General features: G+C 42.7%; 1 protein-coding gene across 2 annotated transcripts in view; it reads left to right on the top strand.

The window, feature by feature from the left end:
- Positions 1–22,076, top strand: part of POLR3E (RNA polymerase III subunit E) — a 100,219-nt gene that overhangs the window by 55,591 nt on the left and 22,552 nt on the right. For both annotated transcript variants that reach the window (XM_082261288.1, XM_082261289.1), the window contains 4 exons: positions 1,826–1,885; positions 5,454–5,611; positions 11,565–11,629; positions 14,439–14,929. In XM_082261288.1, the coding sequence (XP_082117414.1) occupies positions 1,826–1,885; positions 5,454–5,611; positions 11,565–11,629; positions 14,439–14,929 (774 nt within the window). The remainder of the gene's footprint in view (positions 1–1,825; positions 1,886–5,453; positions 5,612–11,564; positions 11,630–14,438; positions 14,930–22,076) is intronic.

Raw genomic sequence — 22,076 nt, 5'->3', positions numbered from 1 at the left:
GGTGCCGCATTCCCCAGGTCAAGCCACTTTTGAACCAGAAACAGCGGCAGAAGCGCCTGACCTGGGCTACAGAGAAGCAGCACTGGACTGTTGCTCAGTGGTCCAAAGTACTTTTTTCGGATGAAAGCAAATTTTGCATGTTTTTCGGAAATCAAGGTGCCAGAGTCTGGAGGAAGACTGGGGAGAGGGAAATGCCAAAATGCCTGAAGTCCAGTGTCAAGTACCCACAGTCAGTGATGGTCTGGGGTGCCATGTCAGCTGCTGGTGTTGGTCCACTGTGTTTTATCAAGGGCAGAGTCAATGCAGCTAGCTATCAGGAGATTTTGGAGCACTTCATGCTTCCATCTGCTGAAAAGCTTTATGGAGATGAAGATTTCATTTTTCAGCATGACCTGGCACCTGCTCACAGTGCCAAAACCACTGGTAAATGGTTTACTGACCATGGTATTACTGTGCTCAATTGGCCTGCCAACTCTCCTGACCTGAACCCCATAGAGAATCTGTGGGATGTTGTGAAGAGAAAGTTGAGAGACGCAAGACCCAACACTCTGGATGAGCTCAAGGCCGCTATCGAAGCATCCTGGGCCTCCATAACACCTCAGCATTGCCACAGGCTGATTGCCTCCATGCCACGCCGCATTGAAGCAGTCATTTCTGCAAAAGGATTCCCGACCAAGTATTGAGTGCATAACTGAACATAATTATTTGAAGGTTGACTTTTTTTGTATTAACACTTTTTTTTTATTGGTCGGATTAAATATGCTAATTTTTTGAGATAGGAATTTTGGTTTTTCATGAGCTGTATGCCAAAATCATCAATAATAAAACAATAAAAGGCTTGCACTACTTCAGTTGTGTGTAATGAATCTAAAATATATGAAAGTCTAATGTTTATCAGTACATTACAGAAAATAATGAACTTTATCACAATATGCAAATTCTTTGAGAAGGACCTGTATGTGGTATGGGCTTAGACAAGCGTGTTTTTTTCCCCACTTAGGTACTGAAACCCCAGCACAGTCTATTCTAGTTTTTCTCAACTCCGGTCCTCAGGGCACACTAACAGGCCAGATTTTAAGTATTCCCTTGGGGAGATGCAGACTAGAATACTGCAATCATTGAGCAGAAAATTATATCGCCTGTGATGTATTTCAGTTTTCTTGCAAACCTGCCCTGTTAGTGTGCCCTGAGGACCGGAGTTGAGAAACACTGGTCTATTCAAAAGTTAGAGGAGGTTTACTAAAGGCTGAAAGCTCTTGGCTATCAATTTGATAGCTCAAACTTATGTTTTGATATGTCATTAGCATAGCATTGCATTTTATGGAACACTTCTGCGTTACAAAAATGTTACCTGTGTTACAAGGTAGTAATGCCTTGTACCTGAGTTTTGTAACTCAGAAATGTGTGTTGCAAGCAGACCTCATCCAGTGTTGGATTGCTGTTATAAATGTTGAAGTATCTCTGCAGTGCTCCAGAAACCTTAAGCAGTCCAACGTAATGTATGGACTTTTAAGAACAATGAGCATAAGAACAGTGGAAAGTTCAGATAGTCTCTGAGGCACCTTCATTACATTGTGGAGTGCTGTGCCTAGTGGAAAACCAGAGGCTGCTTGTAAACACAATGGAGCCACATTGAAGTCGGTAGTCACAATCCGCTATCCACCGCAAAGATTTCTAACATTTTATAAAAATGTGTGTAAAGTGTTGCTTTTGACGGGTGGAAGAACTATACCTTTTTTTAGTTTCAGAAACATCCTAAACAATATGTGTAACACATCCAGAAAGTATAACCAAAACTGTTTTTCATATTTATATTATTTTGTAGATGTGGAAGTTCACTCAGGACCGGTGGGTGGTAAGGAAAGAGGTGGCTGCTGTGACAAAGGTAAGAATTCACAATGCTCCTGTCCCTGTAAAAGCAGTCAAAAATCACCTAATGCAAGGAAGCAGTCAGTGCTAATGCCTTCTAAACGATAAAATGCTTTTCTTTCTTTCAGTAAAAAAAAAAAAAAAAAAAAAAAAAAAAAAACAGAAAAGATACATAAGCTGCTAAATTGTATATACACGTTTTTAAAAAAATAAAGCCAGCTTGGTTCGGTTCTCAGTGCGGTGTGCGGATTTTTGTCTGATTGTGAGAGGGACATTGGTTTAGGTGGATTTGTACACACTGTGGCAGTTTATAGGTTAAATTCGACTTTTGATTTTCGGGGGATGGGGGGGGGGTCTTGGAAGCTGGAGCCTTCGCTAAATCTAATTGCTAATTACCCACTCTTAATCTTATTCATAAAGTTTGGAACAAGGCTAAGCAGCTCCAGCAAGTTACTGGTTTTACAGTGTTGTTAAATGACTACATAACTTCATTCACTTTAAAGGAACACGAATGCTGGGAAAGGGATGTGGGCCTTTTGATTGAAGATCAGTGGTAAGAGGCCTTACAGGCAGTACCTCAATGCTTGCTTAATGTGTCTCAGTCCTAAGAGCTCATTTCACCCGTCAGGCTGCATAAAATGGGTATATTGGATTCCTCTACATGTGGTAAATGCCTTAGGGACAATAAGGACTTAATTCATTTAATCTGGAGATGTCTGAAATTGCATCGTTATTGGGTGGAAGTGGTGGGCACCATAAATAGGGTGTTCGAGATTTCCTTAACATTAGATCCTAGGCCTTGCCTTTTGGGCATCTTGGATAACCTCCAGTTACAGGCCCATACAAGAGAAGCAGTTGCTAATGCTCTTTTCCAGGCCTGTAGAGTTCTGCTCAGACACTGGAAGTCCAAGGATCCCCATTCCCATAAAGAATGGTTACAATGTATGGAAGAAACCCTGAGACTGGAGAAGTAGATCTACCAGCACAGTGGCAGACCCCACAGGTTTGATAGCTTGTGGGGCCCATGGCTGGACACACCATGTCTTGAACCCACTGGAGTTGGTGTTGGATAGATTACTAATTGGTCAAGGATAATTCATCTACTTAAATGCTTTCTTGAAATGGGTTTACTATTGTTTAAACCGCACTATGAGTGCTTCAACTGTTTTTAAGGTGACAACAGAGATACTTTTTTTTTTTTTTTTGTACATGACATATGTGATGCTATGTAATGGATGTTTTTGGCTATTGTGTATGTTGTCTTGGAAACTTTGTGTTTTATTCTACTGATATGTTTTCTGTTATTTCTTTTAGTTTTTGAATAAAATCTTTTTCTGATTTATAAAAAATAAAAAACATTTTTTGTAAAATATGCAATTATGTTTGTAAATCAGGGCAGAAATACTGCTTATGTATAATATATGGTGCCTCTGTTCTGTGCTTTGCAATGCTTTACACAATGGTTGTGCGTCCTTCTCACAATGCTAGACTGAGTTAGCAGACTCGTTGAAAAGAATGCACTCCCTGTGTGCTGAATATCTTTTTTCAGTAAAGTGATTGTCCTGAGCCCTCTAGTGACTAATCTACAAATCTTTAGACAGTATAACAACATTTTGGAAGAGCAAATTTTTAAAACTGAGTCAAATAATTAATTTTAAGGTAAACATATGTATTAACTCCAATGCACACATTAAAATACACTAAACTTTACATTAGTGTGATGGGATTTCTCGTTGACTAGTAGAAAGGCAGGCAAGGAACTTTTACTTCTGTTGGACAGGCATGCTGGAAAATCAGCATCTGGCAGCCAGTGTGTTCAGGGAGGAGGAGAAAGGGGGGGGGGTTTGTCCCCCTGTCAGAATACAAAGGCACAGCGAGGAAGATCACCCTAAGGGCTCTTCACACGGGCGTTCCGATCAGATCCGCCTGTCAGTTTTTTAGGCGTATCTGATCGGATGCCCCATTCAGCCCTATGGAGCAGCGGATGTCAGCGGTGACATGTCCGCTGCCATCCGCATCCGATCCTGTCCGTGAAATCCGGACGGATGGAAACCCTATTTTCCATCCGTCCTGGGGATCGGTTCGGATGAGAGTGGACAGGCGGTCCGCTCTCATCCGATTCCCCATAGAGAGCAGCGGGGCTCGACACCTCCCTCTCCGCACGGATCCGCCGGCTCAGCGGGGATCGGTGGATCGATCCCCGCTGAGCAGAGCAAGGTCCGCAACGGAATGCGGACCATGTTAAAGGGGCCTAACATTGCTTGTTGTTGTAGAATCTTTTTTTTTCTCAGGTACAGTTACCTGGCAACCTGTTAGTCAGTGATACCAAATTCAGAAAAACAATACATATGTAGCTACATAGGGAGACCAGTCAGTTTTAAGAAGTTTGAGCCAGAATGATCTGAATTTTATTTTTCCGCGTTTCAGATTAAATACACAACATGACGTATATAAGATAGGTTGTATCAAAAATATTGTTTGACCAATCAAAGGTTAGTAGAAACTACAGCAAGCTCAGAGTTAATAGTCTTGTGATTGTAGTTTTTTTTCAAGGGGTCGCCATCAAAGATATTTATGTCTTGCGCTTACTTTGCATACAGCCATATGGGTGCTTTTCAGACAGGTTCCCCAATTGTAGATCAAAATTTCAGCAGTCATCAGATTTATTTATGGCTTTTTGCACGTGTGCATGTAAAATAAATAGACTCAGATTAATACTCTCATTAAGAAATCCATTTTGTTCTAAGCAGCCATCTTGCCACCTCATTTGTGTTAGTATGGCAATCGTGTTTTTTTTTTTCCTTCAGCCCGCTGGGTTGATTGGAGAAAAAAAAAAAAAAACGTATTACCCTAAACACACTATTTGTCCTAGGGTTACAAGATTACATTCAGTCACTGTACTGTATTTATCTGTATTTATTGAAACCCTGTAACAAGATGTAAGTATGTTAGCACTGCAGAATACCCCCCTTCCACTTGCAAAAGATACCTTGATACCTTTAAGGTACTATACTTTAGTAAGCAGTCACATTTCAGATAACTGTAAAGGCCAGTTATACCTAGTTTTAGATTAGGTAGAGAGGGATTAGAACCTGTCAGATTTTATTGTTGTTTGTGCCTCTGTTTTGAGAGATTCGCTCTCTTTATTTGCCTTTTTACCACTTTTACTGAAAGAAGATCCCAAATTTTGGGTTGACACCACAAAAGGTATAGAGGGGAAATATTTAAATAGGGACACTACAGTGATCCTGGTGACAACCAAGGATTCCCTCATTTTGGGTGATTTTCTATTGTTTCCTGTTTTGACTGTGGGGCACAGGAAGTGAAAGAAAATTGCCACAGTGGAACGCAGATGGTAAAAAAAAAAAAAACCCTGACATCAAATATTACTCCCCTTACTCTATCCCAAAAAAAGTTTTTTGCCTTTAGTTCTACTGAAGGGGAAAGATTTTTGTTTGCTATACTAGAATAATTCAGTTCTCACAAGCTATTGGCTCTTTGGGGCATTAAGTGCTCAGAGCCCTGAAAAGCAAAACCGTTACACGAGTGTAAAAAAAAAAAAAAAAATTTAACTTTTTTTGCAGCTTTGCCAAGAAGATGTGAAGGAATTCCTGGATCATATGGCCAGCCCAAGAGTCAACAAAGGCTGGGAATTCATGTTGCCTTACGATGAGGATTTTATAAAGAAGCACCCAGATGTGGTTCAAAGGCAGACAATGCTGTGGAAGGGAATACAAGCCAAGTATGTACTACAGAAGCATTCTGCTTTAATAATAATTCACTGATACAAAGTGATGTATTGCTTGCAGATGTCCCTATGAAAATATCTTTTAGGAAAACATGTTTTGACAGACATTTGTAGGCTACAATGGCTAACTTGCTTATGAAAATGTTGCTTGACTTGCTGCTACGCTGATCTTCTGAATTACTAACTTGGAACAAGTATGCAGGGAAGTCAGAACGCTTATTCTGCGTGATCGATCTGGGTCAGTAACTCAATATTAAGGTCATTGAGATTAACATAGTCTGGAAAGAGCTGACCTTTCATTATACAGTAGGTTTCTTTATTAGACCAAAGCGGTTTCAAATATTAGTGTGTAGAATTTTTACAAGGGTTTCCACTTTACACCATATTTAAATATTGAATCCATGCTCTGAAAGACTAGTGTCATTTGTCCATGTTTCCCTTGCTGCTTAGTGGTGCTGTGACAATTTTTTTTCTTTTTTTTTTTTTTTTCACTGGTTGTTGGCGCTTGTCTGTACTAATATAATTATACTTTTCTGTGAATATGATCTTACTGGACAATCAGGCAGGACCATTTATAAGCAGTGTGTTCTTAAGTGTTCAGTAATAAGGTCAATGAAGCTAGCCATACATGTCTTTTTCACACTGTACTGATTTCCCCATCCATTTAAGCAAGGTGGATGGATGAATCCTCTTCGCTGTGTTATTGTATGCTAACGGGGGCACCTCTGCTGTCAGAAAACACTGATCAGTGATACAGCCAATTGGCTGCAGCACTGATCAAGCAAAAAGTTTCCAACAAGCCCATTTGTGAGAAGTTAATCATTAGATTGACTTCTCATGAACGGTAACAGCCACAAATGAATGAAAATGTTGCTGGTCCCTTCTAAACCAGATGAGTTTTGATCCATCTATGGCCAGGTTTAGATTCTTCCCTGCATGACATATCAGCACAATAGAAGAAAACTGAAAGCCATAATGTCTCTGTGCTTGATGATCATCCTAAAGCATTCTTGCCTCTTCTGTCTCTGATCCCAAGTGCTCCTCCTGAATGTGTGCGTATATGTATGTATATGTGTATATGTATGTATGTGTATGTATGTATGTATATATATATATATATATATATATATATATATATGTATATATATGTATGTGTGTGTGTGTGTATATGTAATGTGTATATATCTGTGTACAGTGCCTTGCGAAAGTATTCAGCCCCCTTGAACTTTGCAACCTTTTGCCACATTTCAGGCTTCAAACATAAAGATATAAAACTGTAATTGTTTGTGAAGAATCAACAAGTGGGACACAATCATGAAGTGGAACGAAATTTATTGGATATTTCAAACTTTGTTAACAAATAAAAAACTGAAAAATTGGGCGTGCAAAATTATTCAGCCCCTTTACTTTCAGTCCAGCAAACTCTCTCCAGAAGTTCAGTGAGGATCTCTGAATGATCCAATGTTGACCTAAATGACTAATGATGATAAATAGAATCCACCTGTGTGTAATCAAGTCTCCGTATAAATGCACCTGCACTGTGATAGTCTCAGAGGTCCGTTTAAAGTGCAGAAAGCCTCATGAAGAACAAGGAACACACCAGGCAGGTCTGAGATACTGTTGTGGAGAAGTTTAAAGCCAGGTTTGGATACAAAAAGATTTCCCAAGCTTTAAACATCCCAAGGAGCACTGTGCAAGTGATAATTATGAAATGGAAGGAGTATCAGACCACTGCAAATCTACGAAGACTTGGCCGTCTCTCTAAACTTTCAGCTCATACAAGGAGAAGACTGATCAAAGATGCAGCCAAGAGGCCCATGATCACTCTGGATGAACTGCAGGGATCTACAGCTGAGGTGGGAGACTCTGTCCATAGGACAACAATCAGTCGTACACTGCACAAATCTGGCCTTTATGGAAGAGTGGCAAGAAGAAAGCCATTTCTTAAAGATATCCATAAAAAGTGTCGTTTAAAGTTTGCCACAAGCCACCTGGGAGACGCACCAAACATGTGAAAGAAGGTGCTCTGGTCAGATGAAACCAAAATCAAACTTTTTTTCAACAATGCAAAATGTTATGTTTGGCGTAAAAGCAACACAACTCATCACCCTGAACACCCTGAACACACCATCCGCACTGTCAAACATGGTGGTGGCAGCATCATGGTTTGGGCCTGCTTTTCTTCAGCAGAGACAGGGAAGATGGTTAAAATTGATGGGAAGATGGATGGAGCCAAATACAGGACCATTCTGGAAGAAAACCTGATGGAGTCTGCAAAAGACCTGAGACTGGGACGGAGATTTGTCTTCCAACAAGACAATGATCCAAAACATAAAGCAAAATCTACAATGGAATGGTTCACAAATAAAACATATCCAGGTGTTAGAATGGCCAAGTCAAATTCCAGACCTGAATCCAATCGAGAATCTGTGGAAAGAACTGAAAACTGCTGTTCACAAACGCTCTCCATCCAACCTCACTGAGCTCGAGCTATTTTGCAGGGAGGAATGGGCAAAAATTTGTCTCTCGATGTGCAAAACTGATAGAGACATACCCCAAGTGACTTATAGCTGTAATCGCAGCAAAAGGTGGCGCTACAAAGTATTAAGGGGGCTGAATAATTTTGCACAGCCAATTTTTCAGTTTTTTATTTGTTAACAAAGTTTGAAATATCCAAAAAAATTTCATTCCACTTCATGATTGTGTCCCACTTGTTGATTCTTCACAAAAAATTACAGTTTCATATCTTTGAAGCCTGAAATGTGGCAAAAGGTCGCAAAGTTCAAGGGGGCCGAATACTTTCGCAAGGCACTGTATCTAGCACATTTTTCCCCATTGTGATCTGATGTGTTTTCAAAGTGTTCCTTTTTTTTTTTTTTTGAGGTGTGTGTGTGTATATGTATATATGTGTGTGTATATATATATATATATATATATATATATATATATATAATGTATGTATATGTGTGCGTGTGTGTGCATCTACAGTGCTCTGCATAAATGGGTACACCCCAACAGATATGTCAGAAGTCCTTTACGTTGCTTTCAGAATCAACATTTTCTACGGGGCACTATATTACAAAATACTCCCACAAATGCGGGCGATGCAACCAAGATTTGTTAACTTGCACACACAAAGTATTTTTCCTAACAAATTCATTCAAGACCATGTTGCAAAAATGAATACACCCCAATGAAAGTCATAGCAGCAAAGCTAAATTTTAGACATCAAAATCCTAATTACCAAGAATTAAACTACAGATGAGTCTAATTGAGTCTTGCAGACAGCTGATAATAAAAGGGTGTTACTTCTACTAACAAAAACCCCTTCCCATTTCATGATGTCAGAAATGGTACTACATGGAAGAGAAATGTCACAAGGCCTGAGAAGGAAAGTTTATTTCTTTACACAGGAAAGGTGAAGGCTACAACAGCAAAGCTTTACTTATCAGTCAGAATACTGTAGCAAAAGTGATACAAAAATTTTACAAAGATGGAACTAAAACCATCTCACTGAGACGTCCAGGCCGTCCACAGCCACCTCGACAGGAGCGTCTTCTGATAAGGATTGAAGAAAATCTCTATACAAGTTCACTGCAGTTAGCTAAAGAAGTAGAAAGCCAAACTGTGTTGATTGTTTCCCATAACACAATATGGCGTACTCTGCAGAGGAGTGGCATGCATTGATGTCGTCCATGAAGGAAGCCTCTCCTACAGCCCATACAAAAAAAATGGCCGTCTAGAATTTGCCAGGGCCCATGCTGAAAAATACGACCACTGGGACTCTGTACTCTGGAGTGATGAAACCAAGATACATTTTTTTTGGAAACTGGTGGCTTCAAAACTGTATGGCGTTGCCAAAGTGAGGAGTACAATGAAAATGCATGATGCCTACAGTGAAACATGGTGGTGGCAGTGTCCTGTGGGGCTGCATGAGTGCAGCTGGTGTAGGGGAGCTGCATTTTATTGATGGTATCATGAATTCACAGATGTACTGCTCTCTATTGGGCGGCACAGTGGTGTAGCGGTTAGCACTTTCACCTAGCAGCAAGAGGGTCGCTGATTCGAATCCCAACCACGCCATTACCTGCCTGGAGTTTGCATGTTCTCCCTGTGCCTGCGTGGGTTCCTCCGGGTACTCCGGTTTCCTCCCACACTCCAAAGACATGCTGGTAGGTTAATTGGATCCTGTATAAAAAAATTGGCCCTACTGTGTATGTATGTGAGTTAGGGACCTTAGATTGTAAGCTCCTCGAGGGCAGGGACTGGTGTGAATGTACAATGTATATGTAAAGCACTGCGTAAATTGACAGCGCTATACAAGTACCTGAAATAAATAATAAAATAAATATTGAAAGAGAAAATGCTACCATCACTCCGTAGCCTTGGTCACCTTCCACTTTTCTAACTTGACAATGATCTAAAACACACGTGTCCACGCATTTCTGAAGAACAGGGTGAAAGTGATTTAGTGGCCAAGTATGTCTCCTGATCTGAACCTAATCAAACACCTATGGGAAATTCTGAAAAGATGAGCGTCACTCCCCATCCAGCATCCAGGCTCTAAAAGAAGTTTGTTCATGAAGAATGGAAAAAGATAGATGTTGCAACATGTCGCCAACTTGTTCATTCCATGCCTAGACTTGCTGCTGTCCTTACAAATCATGGAGGTCATACAAAATACTAGATGGAGTAGTTTTTTTGTTGTGGGGTGTATTCATTTTTGCATCAACTAATTTGAGTAAAACTGAAGATTTTGTAATCGAAGTTATATTCTTAACCTTGTGTTCATGTAATGAGATTAACAAATGTTCTATAAAAATCAACTTTGTTAAAATTTTGGAAATCGTTGTTCTGTTTATTGAGATATTGATTAAAATCTTACATTTCAAAAGGGGTGTACTCATTTATGCTAAACACTGTACATTTGAACCTTAACATGGAAGTAAAGCTTCCTCTGTAACTTGTACCTATAGGTAAGCCTATGATCAGGCTTACCTAGAGGTACTGTAAATATCTCCTAAACATGCATTGTTTAGGAGATATTTACTTTGAATGCAGCCAGTGACATCACTGACACATGCGCTCTGAAGTAACGGCCGCCTGTGCCATTCCTTCAGAGCTCTGTGTGGTGAACAGGGGCTCCATCGCACTTGGAGTGATGTCATCGCGGCTCCAGCCAGTCAGATGGCCGGTGGACACAAACCCAGAAGGAAGACCGGTGAACATGTCGGCAGTGTTCGGGCGTCGCTGCGGGGGCCTCGTACTAATGTAAGTATTTCATAATGAGCTAGTATGCGATGCATACTAGCTCATTATGCCTTTGTCTTGGCTTTCAGGTTTTTTTTTATTTCATTTTTTGGAGGTTTACAACCTTTTAATGTGTTTGACATAGTGGAAGTATACAGGACTGCAAAATGTTCTTGCTGACCCAGCATATTCTTGAAAAACGTGAACTCTGAAGCAGAGTATTTCAAAGACTATGTATATGAAAGCCATGTTATATCCAACGTGGCTTTCAATTTAATGAGGTATTTGTTTTTATAAAGTTTTCTTTCTAACAATAACCAGCTTTTTTCCCCTCTAAAATCATGAATAAGCAATGAACTAAGATCTATTGACTGAATTCCTTGGCTTACACTTGCAGTGTTTATCAGATTAAAAAGGAATTTTTCTCAAATCCTACTAAAGCAGATTTGGCAAACTAAGTACCTGGTCAATGAAAAGCATTTGGTAATTTTTTGTTTAATTGGCCATTTTGTGTTTTAAAATATGTTTTTCTTCAAGAACACCATTGCTAGTGATAAACAGACCATGCTGAACTCCATACATTTTTTTGTAGCATAGTGAGCATCAACTGTTGTAACGTTTGCATTAAGGTTTCATCATTACAAACCAGGTAGGATATTACTTGCATGTTCTTATTGTTCAAAATTTCCTTTTATAGGCTTGAAAAGGTTTTCAACTTGTCAAAGGAAGGTACGATGCCTAAAAAGACAGATGCATCTTCAGGTAAATTTAGAAAAATTATTGACATATGACTCATGGCAGCCAAAATAACTGTTTTGGGTAATTTTGGCAGCTTGAGTTCTCCATTCAACCCACCTGCTTTGAACATGTTCTGTTTAATTATTCTTTTTGTTTACATTACTGTAAGTGGAAGGGGGGGGGGAGGCTGTCAAAAGGCAACAGTTCCTGAAACAATGAGTCGGTGGATTATTTAGTCCAGTGGTCTCCAAACTGCTACCTGGGGGCCAGATGCATCCTTTTGCTTAACGTTATCCAGGCCTTATGGCATTATTCCTGCCACAAACGTCAACAATGTGGCACAATTCCTCCCATTGACACCAACTATAGGGCATAATTCCTCCCATTGACACCAACTATTTCTCCCCGCAATACCAATGATGTTGAGTTTTCTACTCCCACTGGTTACAGTCCGGTCCCTATAAAGTCTGAAGGATAGTTAACTGGCCCTTTGTTTAGAAAGTTTGGAGACCCCTGATTTAGTCCATCAGTATCCACCCATAACTTAAAAGATCTGTTTTGAATTGACTGATTATAGTAAGGCATATGGAACTTATGATGACTGTCATACAAGATATTATTTTCCCCATGAACTGATATTCACGAGTCAAACGAACATGCTTTTTGGTGGCTGATTATTAAAGTATCACCAAAACTTTATCTGTGATCCACAATGTCCTGATAGATACACATATTTTATTATGGTCTATTATTGGCTTATTATTATTATTGGCTTCCCTTTATTTTTTGTTTGTGCCTCCATGTTATTCAGCTGAAAGCTGGAGAAAAAGATTTTTATAGGGTTGACTGTATATTTTATTTTTAATAAGTAATCGTATCTAAAGCATTACTACTGCCGATTCCTTTAAGTGCTGCTGCAGATTCCTTTCAATGCTTGCTATGTGTGGAATTTAAAGTAAACCTGTCCACCTCTGGAAATTTTATCTAGCAGCCAGATTGGTGCACTTGGCATAATGGTACGCCCAATCCACTCAAATACTCTAGCTTCTGTTTAAATATTACTCAATTGAGCCCTTCTACCTCCCTGGTTTTTCTGTGATCACGATCCATTCTCCCTAGAGATCTAGCCGCTTTGATTAGTCATTAGTCTTTTCGTTTGCGGTCTCTCTACAAAGATAAATTTGGATTGCTGCCCTCGTCCCCCCATTTAGGATCCTATTTGGGTATCCCATCGTTCCCACCTGCCAATACTTCTAAATTGGAGTTTGCTAGATGGGTGGAGCAGCTTGTTTTCTTTTCTCCAGCAACATTTTGCCCTTCCCCACTCAGAATTTTTTTAAATATGTACAAATAAGGCACTTTTATGCCACAAGGTACCCTTCTAGAACAGGGAGCCCTAGCCCAGTATTTGAGTGACTGCGAAGCTCGACCTCTAGGGATAAGGGTACTAGCTCCATGATTTGTAAGCTTCTTAATGAACAGGATCTCCCAGCTAAGTCTTCTGTGATGTTAAGTTGGGAATCAGAAACTGGTCAAAACTTTTCTGCGGAAGATTGGTTGGACATGCTATCAAACATGTACAAGTGCACATGTTCTATGGCTATAAAAGAAACAGTGGTTGAATAGAATACTAGATGGTATTATACTCTTGCCAAATAGCATACATTTTATCTGCTGGTCCCAGAGACCTGCTTTAGGAGCCATACTGTCAGGGGGATACATCTTCATTTATTTTGGAGCTGTAGAGCCCTTAGACCTTTTCGACAACAAGCTTCTTAAGTGGCTCAGATCACGGGTTTACAACTGACCCCAACTTATTGTGCAGTGTCATGCAATGGGCCATTGCCCTGAACTGGCGTCCCCCCCCCCCCCCCCCTTAGTCTCCTGGTCCCAGGTATTACAACATATGGAAACCATAAAATTAATGGAAAGGATTTGTCACGATCATGGATACCATGCATATTTTTGATTTGTTAATGGTAATCCTGGTCTACTTGCAAATATAGGAAGCAATTTAATATCAAGAACCAGCTGCCTCTTGGTTTCTTTCCTAAAACCTCTACATTTATTTGTTGATTTTTTTTCCTCTACGTTGTGTCAGAATATAAGGCTATTTGATTTGATGTCTTTCATACATTCGTGGAAGCAAAACCCTGTTAGGCTATGGTTTTGATTTTTCTATTCTGTTTTTCTCCTTTTATATATTATGGTAAAAGGCACTGTATTATGCTTTGATCTATTGGGCTCCTGATTGATTGAGTTTTTTTTTCCCAAGCTTTGTATTTTATGATTATCTTTAATAAAAAGTGTTGGTAATAAAAAAAAGTAAACCTGTCTCCAAGCAAAGTAAAGCACAGGTTTGCTTTATGGCCCATCTCCTCAGGAGCACAGAACCTTCCCTCACTTGCCCATCGCTCTGACCTTTAAGTGTCCCAAACAGTGAAAGTCCCTAGTACTTCTAGAGATGGAGAATCATGTGATTCACTCTTCCTCACATCTGAAAGTGTGTTTGTACCAGACATTAAAGCAAGCCTCTCTTGCCTTCCATAGGTAAAGTACAGCTATACTTTGAAATGTAGCTAGCTCCTGAAGCTAGGTAGGGGCAGATTTTTAATTTTTTTTTGCGAAGTATATCAATCTAATTTTCATTGTTTGTTCCACTACAAAATGATTAAAATTTCACTTTAATGAACTAACTTGCTTACCTACTATCTTTGGGCTTGATTACTCCTCTACATTGTGGGTTCTATGTCGAGTTAGGATGATTATGGTCACATTGCTAATTTTCCATTAATTTCTGTTACTGTTTTTGTGTGTTTTGTATCTTCAACAGCTCCTTATACAGTGATCTCTGGGGACCAGGTGGTGAACATGGCAAGAGTCAAGGCCAAGGAGAACCAAGACAGATTGGAGAAGGACATGCAGCGAAAGAGAGAACAGACCAAGCAGACCTCCCATGTGGCAGTTGTGGCTGATGTCCATATTAAAGAGGAACCAATGAGTGATGAGGAAAGTATGGACACCTCAACATATGACAATCTGAACAATGGCTTGGTTAATGGTGTCCATATGGATGAAAACTCACATGAATCACTAAACGGTCCTGTCTCTAAAGGAGACAAAGATTCAATCGCAAAAGAACTGAACGAGTTTGTGGCTTCTATATTCAGGAGGCAGTATGTGTTGACTATGAGTGAACTTAAACGTTTATTTAATCTTCATTTAGCCAGTCTTCCTCCTGGACACACACTCTTTAGTGGCATCTCAGACAAAATGCTTCAAGAAACGGTTTTAATCTCTGGCTGTAAACAGATCATGGTGCCTGTAAGTATACTCTATTTTCAAAGTAAACGTGGATGTCTTGATGCCATAATAACTGTCAGTTGTTTATCTGTATTTTATTAGTAGGTAAGATTCCCATTTAAAGTCTGCTCAGCTCACACTCTGATTGCACACTGGGAATACAGTTTCCAATAAATGTATTTCTAAGCATTAAAACATTGAGAAGATGGAACCTATTGCAGGAATGGTTGCAGACCCCTCTGCTCTGTTGACTTCATCCTAGATGAATTGATGATGCCATTTATTTGTTGGAAGGATACATTATTTTTAATGGCCTCGTTAACAGAGAAATCAGTGGCAAGTGGACATTGCCTTTGGACAGAACTGTTATTAGGGATGCACCAATACCATTTTATCAACACAGAGTACGAGTACCGATTTTAAGTACTCACTCACAAATACCAATTACCGATACCTATCACCAGTATACACCTATTGGATACACTTTCTACTCACCACACCAAACTGTAACCCCAGAGCCCACAGAACTCAGGTGGGGGCTGTGTCTGTGGAATGTGCTGGAAAGACCAATACTTGGAGGCCCCCCCTCGTTACAGGACTTAGTGTTTTTAAACTCACAACAGTAAAATCAGTCTCTATATGCAGTAAAGCATGCTAGTTGGTATACTCACTGTGGAATCCTCTGCATTGTGTAAAAAGCTTGTTTCTCTATCGTCTATTGACAGACGCCGCTCCACATCTTCTTAGACCATTGGGTTATGCTCCTCCCATCAGAAACAGGACACTAGGCAGGAAAAGCTTTTTCTCTAGCGCTCATTGACAGACGTAGTCCTTGGTGATACAGCACCTTCGGGTTATGTTGCCTCCACAGGAGCAGGACTAGACAGGAAATTAAAAAGCTCTGGCCACACCCTAGGGGCAGTCCCAGAGGGTATATCCTCTCTCTCTCTGCCTCAGCAAATCAGTTATTTTCTGTCTAGTTAGGAGTAAGGACCTAGATACCTTGCTGGGATCTTAGGTCCTAGCAAGATTTTTTTCTTAAAAGATTTTTTTTTCTCCAGTGTTCCTGTGAGATCTTCAAGCAAGAAAGCTGAACTGGGCGACGGGCTGGATGTTGAGATCCGGTGGTCACCCCAGTTCAGCCTACGAGCGCGTGCAGGCCATAGCTCCGCGCTGGGTCAGCCGCGACAAAGTCCCATTAAAGGACTGACCCCGCGAGTTAAACGTCTCGCTGAAACGCCAAAGACCATGAGTCACGGCGTCCATATCGGTCGACAGCCCTCCCGCCCCGGTGGAGAGGGGTACTGTCAGGAGTTGGTGCCCGCCTGGTTCCGGTATGGTGAGTAGTATGTTCCCCCTTTTCCCCTGACGGGTCTTGTGGTGAACGCGGGCCCCTCTCTGTATGGTAAGATAGTCCCTCTCTATCCTATAAATGACACAGATCCTCCTACTTTGAGTGTGATTTTATGTGCAAAAAGCCAGGAGGCTTGGTTTGGGAGCTAACAATCTAACTGTATACATGTTAAAAAGATTGTAATCAGTGGCATTCTGGGAATCTTACGGTGATAAGAATAAGCTACTTACCAGTCAGAAGCCACGGACATGTAGACTGCCTTCCTAATCAGATCTCCAGCTATTAGCAGGCCTCCCGAATGGCCATGCGGTCCGCCAGGGCCGGTACCGCCAACCATGCCAAATCCCCATGCAGAGAGAGTGTTGTGTGCCCTGCAGCACACCGCTATTCAGTACAGGCCGCCGCCATTTTTTTTGCTGGATCGCACGAGCCGCCATTTTTGCGTAGCCTCGTGTCTCCAGCATGGGGGCGGCCATGTTTGAGGTGATCCAAACGCCTCGTGGAGCTAGGGGAGGCGCCGGAAGGCGTGCAGAGGGGCGGAGCCGCCTCCTTTCTTCCTGGGCAGCCAGCCAAAAGACTTCCTGTTTGTCAAGACAGCGCTGTAACCTGTTGCAGTTAGACTCTGAGCATCAAGTGGTGAGCCTGGGGGTCTATCTCTCTCTCTCTCGATCGATAGGGATCCCTAGCAGGTAACACTAAGGGGCTTTTTGTGGCGCTGGGGGTCTGGAAAAAAAAAAAAAAAAAAAAAGTTTTTTATTTTTGAATTATATTATTCAGGAAGTGACTGGAATTATCATGGACCCTGCCACACATATTCCCCCACCTGTTTCCCTCGAGGGGGCCACGGGACCCGCCGGTGCACAGAGTGTAGAGTCATTTACAGCAATCTTGGAGTCTATGGTGGCTCGGGTGGAGGCGGCCTGTCAGGGACGGGGGTCAAGGAAGCGACCCCCGCCTACCCCTATACTATCTGACACCTCTGACTCAGATTCAGAGATGGTCACTGCAGTTGCAGGTTCCTCTGCAAGGGCTGTTGTCTCAGGTAAAGCCCCCTCAGACAGTGAGGAGGACGTTTCTTCTCCCGCTATAATTCAGGAAGAAGCATTGGTGGACGCACTAGTTGTGGCAGTGCAGGAAACCTTAAAACTTGAGGCTTTACCGGCAGAGGCAACTGAAACAGAGATTCCTTTTGGTACTAATAAGCCCATCAAAACGGTGAAGGTTTTTCCTGTACCCAAGTGTTTCGGTAATCGGATTAAAGGAGAATGGGAGCATTCTAAACGTACCTTTACTATTTCCAAGCGTATTGCTAGACGCTATCCGTTTGAGGAATCCATCATTAAGAAATGGACGGTACCACCAGTGGTGGATCCACCTATTTCCAGGCTGAATAAGGCCACGGTTATCCCAGTAGAGGACACTTCGTCCTTTAAGGATCCGGTGGATCGAAAGATGGAAGCAGAGTCCCGCACCATCTTCTCTCTGATAGGGTCAGCATTTAGACCAGTAATCGTTATTGGTCTAGTTTCCCAGACACTTACGGAATGGGCGAGAATGGTACGCCAAGACCTTAGGGGAAAAGATATTCCCCAGGAGACATCTGATTTGATGGAACAGATTATACAAGGGCTACAGTTTATCTGTGACGCAGCCTTGGACACTACTCCCTTATTAGGGCATGCATCTATGTCATCGGTCATCCTCAGACGTGTGCTGTGGTTAAAATGCTGGTCAGATGACCTAGGTTCCAAAAAGACCTTGACAAATCTCCCTTTTCAGGGGAATCGTCTATTTGGGGCCAACCTAGATGAAATCATTAAGGATGCCACTGGGGGCAAGAGCACTTTTTTGCCACAGGCTGCTAAAGCTAAGGGACCTCGCAACAAGCGAGGACCTTTCTTTACTGCCCATAAAGGGCGCCCGGCTGGTACAAGCGGGAAAGGCAAGACTCCTCCAGGAGGGTTCAAGAAGGGCTGGTCGGACAAGCAGAGGACCAACCCAGCCAAACCCGAAGCAAAGGAGTACACAGCCTGAAGGTGCGCCCCCACCCGGTTTCAGGGTGGGGGGACGTTTTCACCGGTATTCAGGACATTCGATCGAGCATCAACCACTACTACCGGTGCGATTCTTCCCTTCCAACATTTAAGTACTACAGGAAGCGGTAGTTACCGTTCCCTGAATAGATCTTTACCTTTTCCTAAGATTAGTCCCTATACCTCACAGGAATCGGATCTGGTTGACCAGATAGGCCAAGTAGCCTCTAGTCGGGTGACTTCGGTCCCTGAGGTTCAACCAGAAAAGATCACCCTTCCTGATAACTATCAGGTATCTGATAAATGTGTGGGAACAGAAAACGACCAGACTTCCTCGGATGGTCGGGGCCAGATACCTCTAGGGACGCCTGGTTCAGATTCTATCAGCGCCAGTGGTCCTAGAAATTCTAGGCTGGCCTCCTCAAGCCGGCCTGGCCGACTTGGACATGCTAGTCGCAGACGTTCCGTGGGAACTTCGTCTCAGGGAGTGTCTGTGGTCTCAAGGACCAATTTACCATCATGCTTTACAGTCGCTGGTTTTAATGGCCTGGCCATTGAGACCCAAGTACTGAAGGACAGAGGTTTGTCAGCTTCAGTCATTCCTACCCTTATTAAAGCAAGGAAAGCGACTTCCAGCAAGGTCTATTATCACACATGGAAGACTTATATTTAGGGATGCACCGAAATGAAAATTTTGGGCCGAAACCGAAACCGAAAATGCAGGATGCCTTTGGCCGAAAACCGAAACCGAAACCGAAAATGACTTTTTCCCCAAAAAAATTTTAACAGATAGAAGAGGGGCATACACCAAAAACAGGCAGCGACGTACACCTGTCGCTCCCACCCTGTCACAGTATATGTACTGTGATGGGTTGGCAAGAGGTTAATTTAATTACCAATGGTATTTGTATTATGCAGCATGAGGTAACGGTTAATGTATTGCCACTGCTGGTCACTGATGAATTAGTGACCGACCAGTGGCAGTTAATTAACCCCTTTATGCTGCATTAGTGCAACCAGTATCAGTGTTAATTACCACTGGTTGCACTAATGCAGCACAAAGGGGTTAATTAACTGCCACTGGTTGGTCACTAATGCAGTAGTGACAATACATTAACCCCTCATGCTGCATAATACTAATTCCATATGTAAGCTGCCTCAGCATAATGATCAAACAAATAAAAAAAAGCAGTCAATTTTTTATGGTTGCATAAGTGCTCAATGGAACTTGGAAGAACAGAAGGGGGGGGGGGCAGATAGGGGAGACAAGGGAGGGAGATGGGGACAGTGGACAGTGTAAAGTGTAAATGCAGTGCTCACTCATTCAAGGTCCGAGGACGAGGCAGAGGCTGCATGGCTCAGGTATCATGAGGCTTGGAATGTGTAGCTGCTTGCTGTTCTTCATATTTCCCGCCCACATCCCTCTCTCTGTCCTGCACATACGTCGAGATAGGAGAGTGGGCGGCCCCGGGCAGACACAGAAAACCTGGGGTGGGAGGGGGGAGGAGGATGAGCTGTGTGAGTCTTTCTCCTCTCCTGTCCGTGTCTGGGAGGGGTGAGAACTGCTCGCTGCTGGGCTGTGTGAGAGACGAGGTGTCACAGACGCTCCGCTCGGCTGCAGCCAAATTGAAAAGACTGATTCTCCTATCCTACGGACGGGAGAATCAGGGACTTTTCAAACCTGCGCTGCGCCCTCCTCCTTCCTCACGGCGGCCATTAATTTCGGCACTTTTAACCTATTTTCGGCCGAAATGGGATAGGCTCATTTTCGGCCGAAAATTTCGGTGGCCGAAATTTCGGTGCATCCCTACTTATATTGCGTGGTGCGAATCTTTAGGATTTCCTCCACGTACCTATTCGGTGACTCGAATATTGGCCTTTTTGCAACAAGGGGTTGAGCAGAAGCTAGCCTTGAGCACCATCAAGGGTCAAGTTTCAGCATTAGCAATCTTCTTTCAGAAGCCTTTAGCTACCAAGTCCTTGGTGCGGAATTTCATCCAGGGGGTGCGGCACCTGGCTCCACCAGTCCGCGCGCCCTTACCGCCCTGGGATCTTAATTTGGTTTTGTCGGTTCTACAGAAACCTCCCTTTGAAAACATCAGGGAGATTCCCTTGCTTACTTTATCCCAGAAGGTGGCCTTCTTGGTGGCTATCACTTCTGCTCGCAGGGTGTCAGAACTGGCTGCATTATCATGCCAGTCCCCATACCTAGTGATTCATAGGGATAAGGTAGTACTTCATCCTAAGCCATCTTTTCTTCCTAAGGTGGTTTCAGATTTTCATCTGAATGAAGATATTGTACTACCTTCCTTGTGTCCTCAGCCCAAGCATCATCGGGAACATGCGTTGCATTCCTTAGATGTGGTTCGGGCAATCGGGGTATACCTGAAAGCTACGGAATCATTCCGTAAGACGGATTCACTTTTTGTGATCACGGATGGCCCCAGAAAGGGTTTGCCTGCATCTGCCGCGACCATTGCTAAATGGATTAGACAAACGGTGGTACAGGCTTATTCTATTAAGGGTCAGAGTCCTCCGTTCCCTGTTAGGGCGCACTCCACTCGAGCGCTCAGTACTTCCTGGGCCTTTCGCCATCAGGCGTCAGTGGTCCAGGTATGTAAGGCGGCCACCTGGTCGTCGGTTCATACCTTTACAAAGTTCTATAAAATTGATGTGACGGCATCGGCGGATGCCTCATTTGGCCGCAAGGTTTTGCAGGCCGCAATTTGAGGAGACCGGTGGTCTACCTCGAGGGTTTTTTCTGTTTGAAAAAAAAAAATTTTTTTCTCTTTTTTGTTGAGTCTCATCATTAAGGATGAGCATTGTAAACTTCTAGTGGGCACCGGTTGGGCCTTCTAGATTGGGATTTGATTTTCATTTTCCCACCCCTCATTTGTGATACTGCTCTGGGACGTCCCGAAGGTGCTGTATCACCGAGGACTACGTCTGTCAATGAGCGCTAGAGAAAAATGGATTTTTGTAAAATCTTACCGTAAAATCCTTTTCTCTTAGCTCATTGACAGACGTAGTCCCCGCCCCTCTGTTTTTTGAGTTGGGTTGGGTTAAAATCTCTAAAGACTGCTTTTTCACATAACTGATTTGCTGAGGCAGAGAGAGAGAGGATATACCCTCTGGGACTGCCCCTAGGGTGTGGCCAGAGCTTTTTAATTTCCTGTCTAGTCCTGCTCCTGTGGAGGCAACATAACCCGAAGGTGCTGTATCACCGAGGACTACGTCTGTCAATGAGCTAAGAGAAAAGGATTTTACGGTAAGATTTTACAAAAATCCATTTTTCCACTCCTATGAGGCTGTTCCTGCAGGCATAACCACACGCACTCTGCTATAGTTTCCAGTTTTTCTGCCTAGTTTGCGTAGGACCTAGTTCCTGCTGGGACTTTGGTCTTCGCTACATACAAGGGAAATTTTTGTTATGTCATTTTTATTTACTAGTTAGAGTTCCTGGAGAACTACAAGCAACAGCCGGCTGAGGTTTCGGAATGGATAATCTAGATCCTTATGGTCTCCCAGCCTGGCCACCCAGCGTGAGCAGGTTATAGTTCAGCACTAGGCCTCGCCACGACAGAGCCCCGAGGGATGGGGACGAGCCTGCGAGTGGACCGTCTCACTGGGACGTGACGACCTGGAATGCCCTGATTTGCAACGTACCCCCTGGCTGGCAGTACCCCCACCCGGGGTGGGAGGTGGTCTGTTCGCAGTAGCGTCCACCTGATACCGTGGTATGGCGAGTAAGGCTGTCTCCCCATATCTCTGGCGGTCTCGG

Source organism: Pelophylax lessonae, assembly GCF_965119305.1.
Source record: "Pelophylax lessonae genome assembly, chromosome: 6".
NCBI lineage: Eukaryota > Metazoa > Chordata > Amphibia > Anura > Ranidae > Pelophylax > Pelophylax lessonae.
Note: the sequence above shows the minus strand (reverse complement) of the source record. Positions and strands in the feature narration are given on the sequence as shown.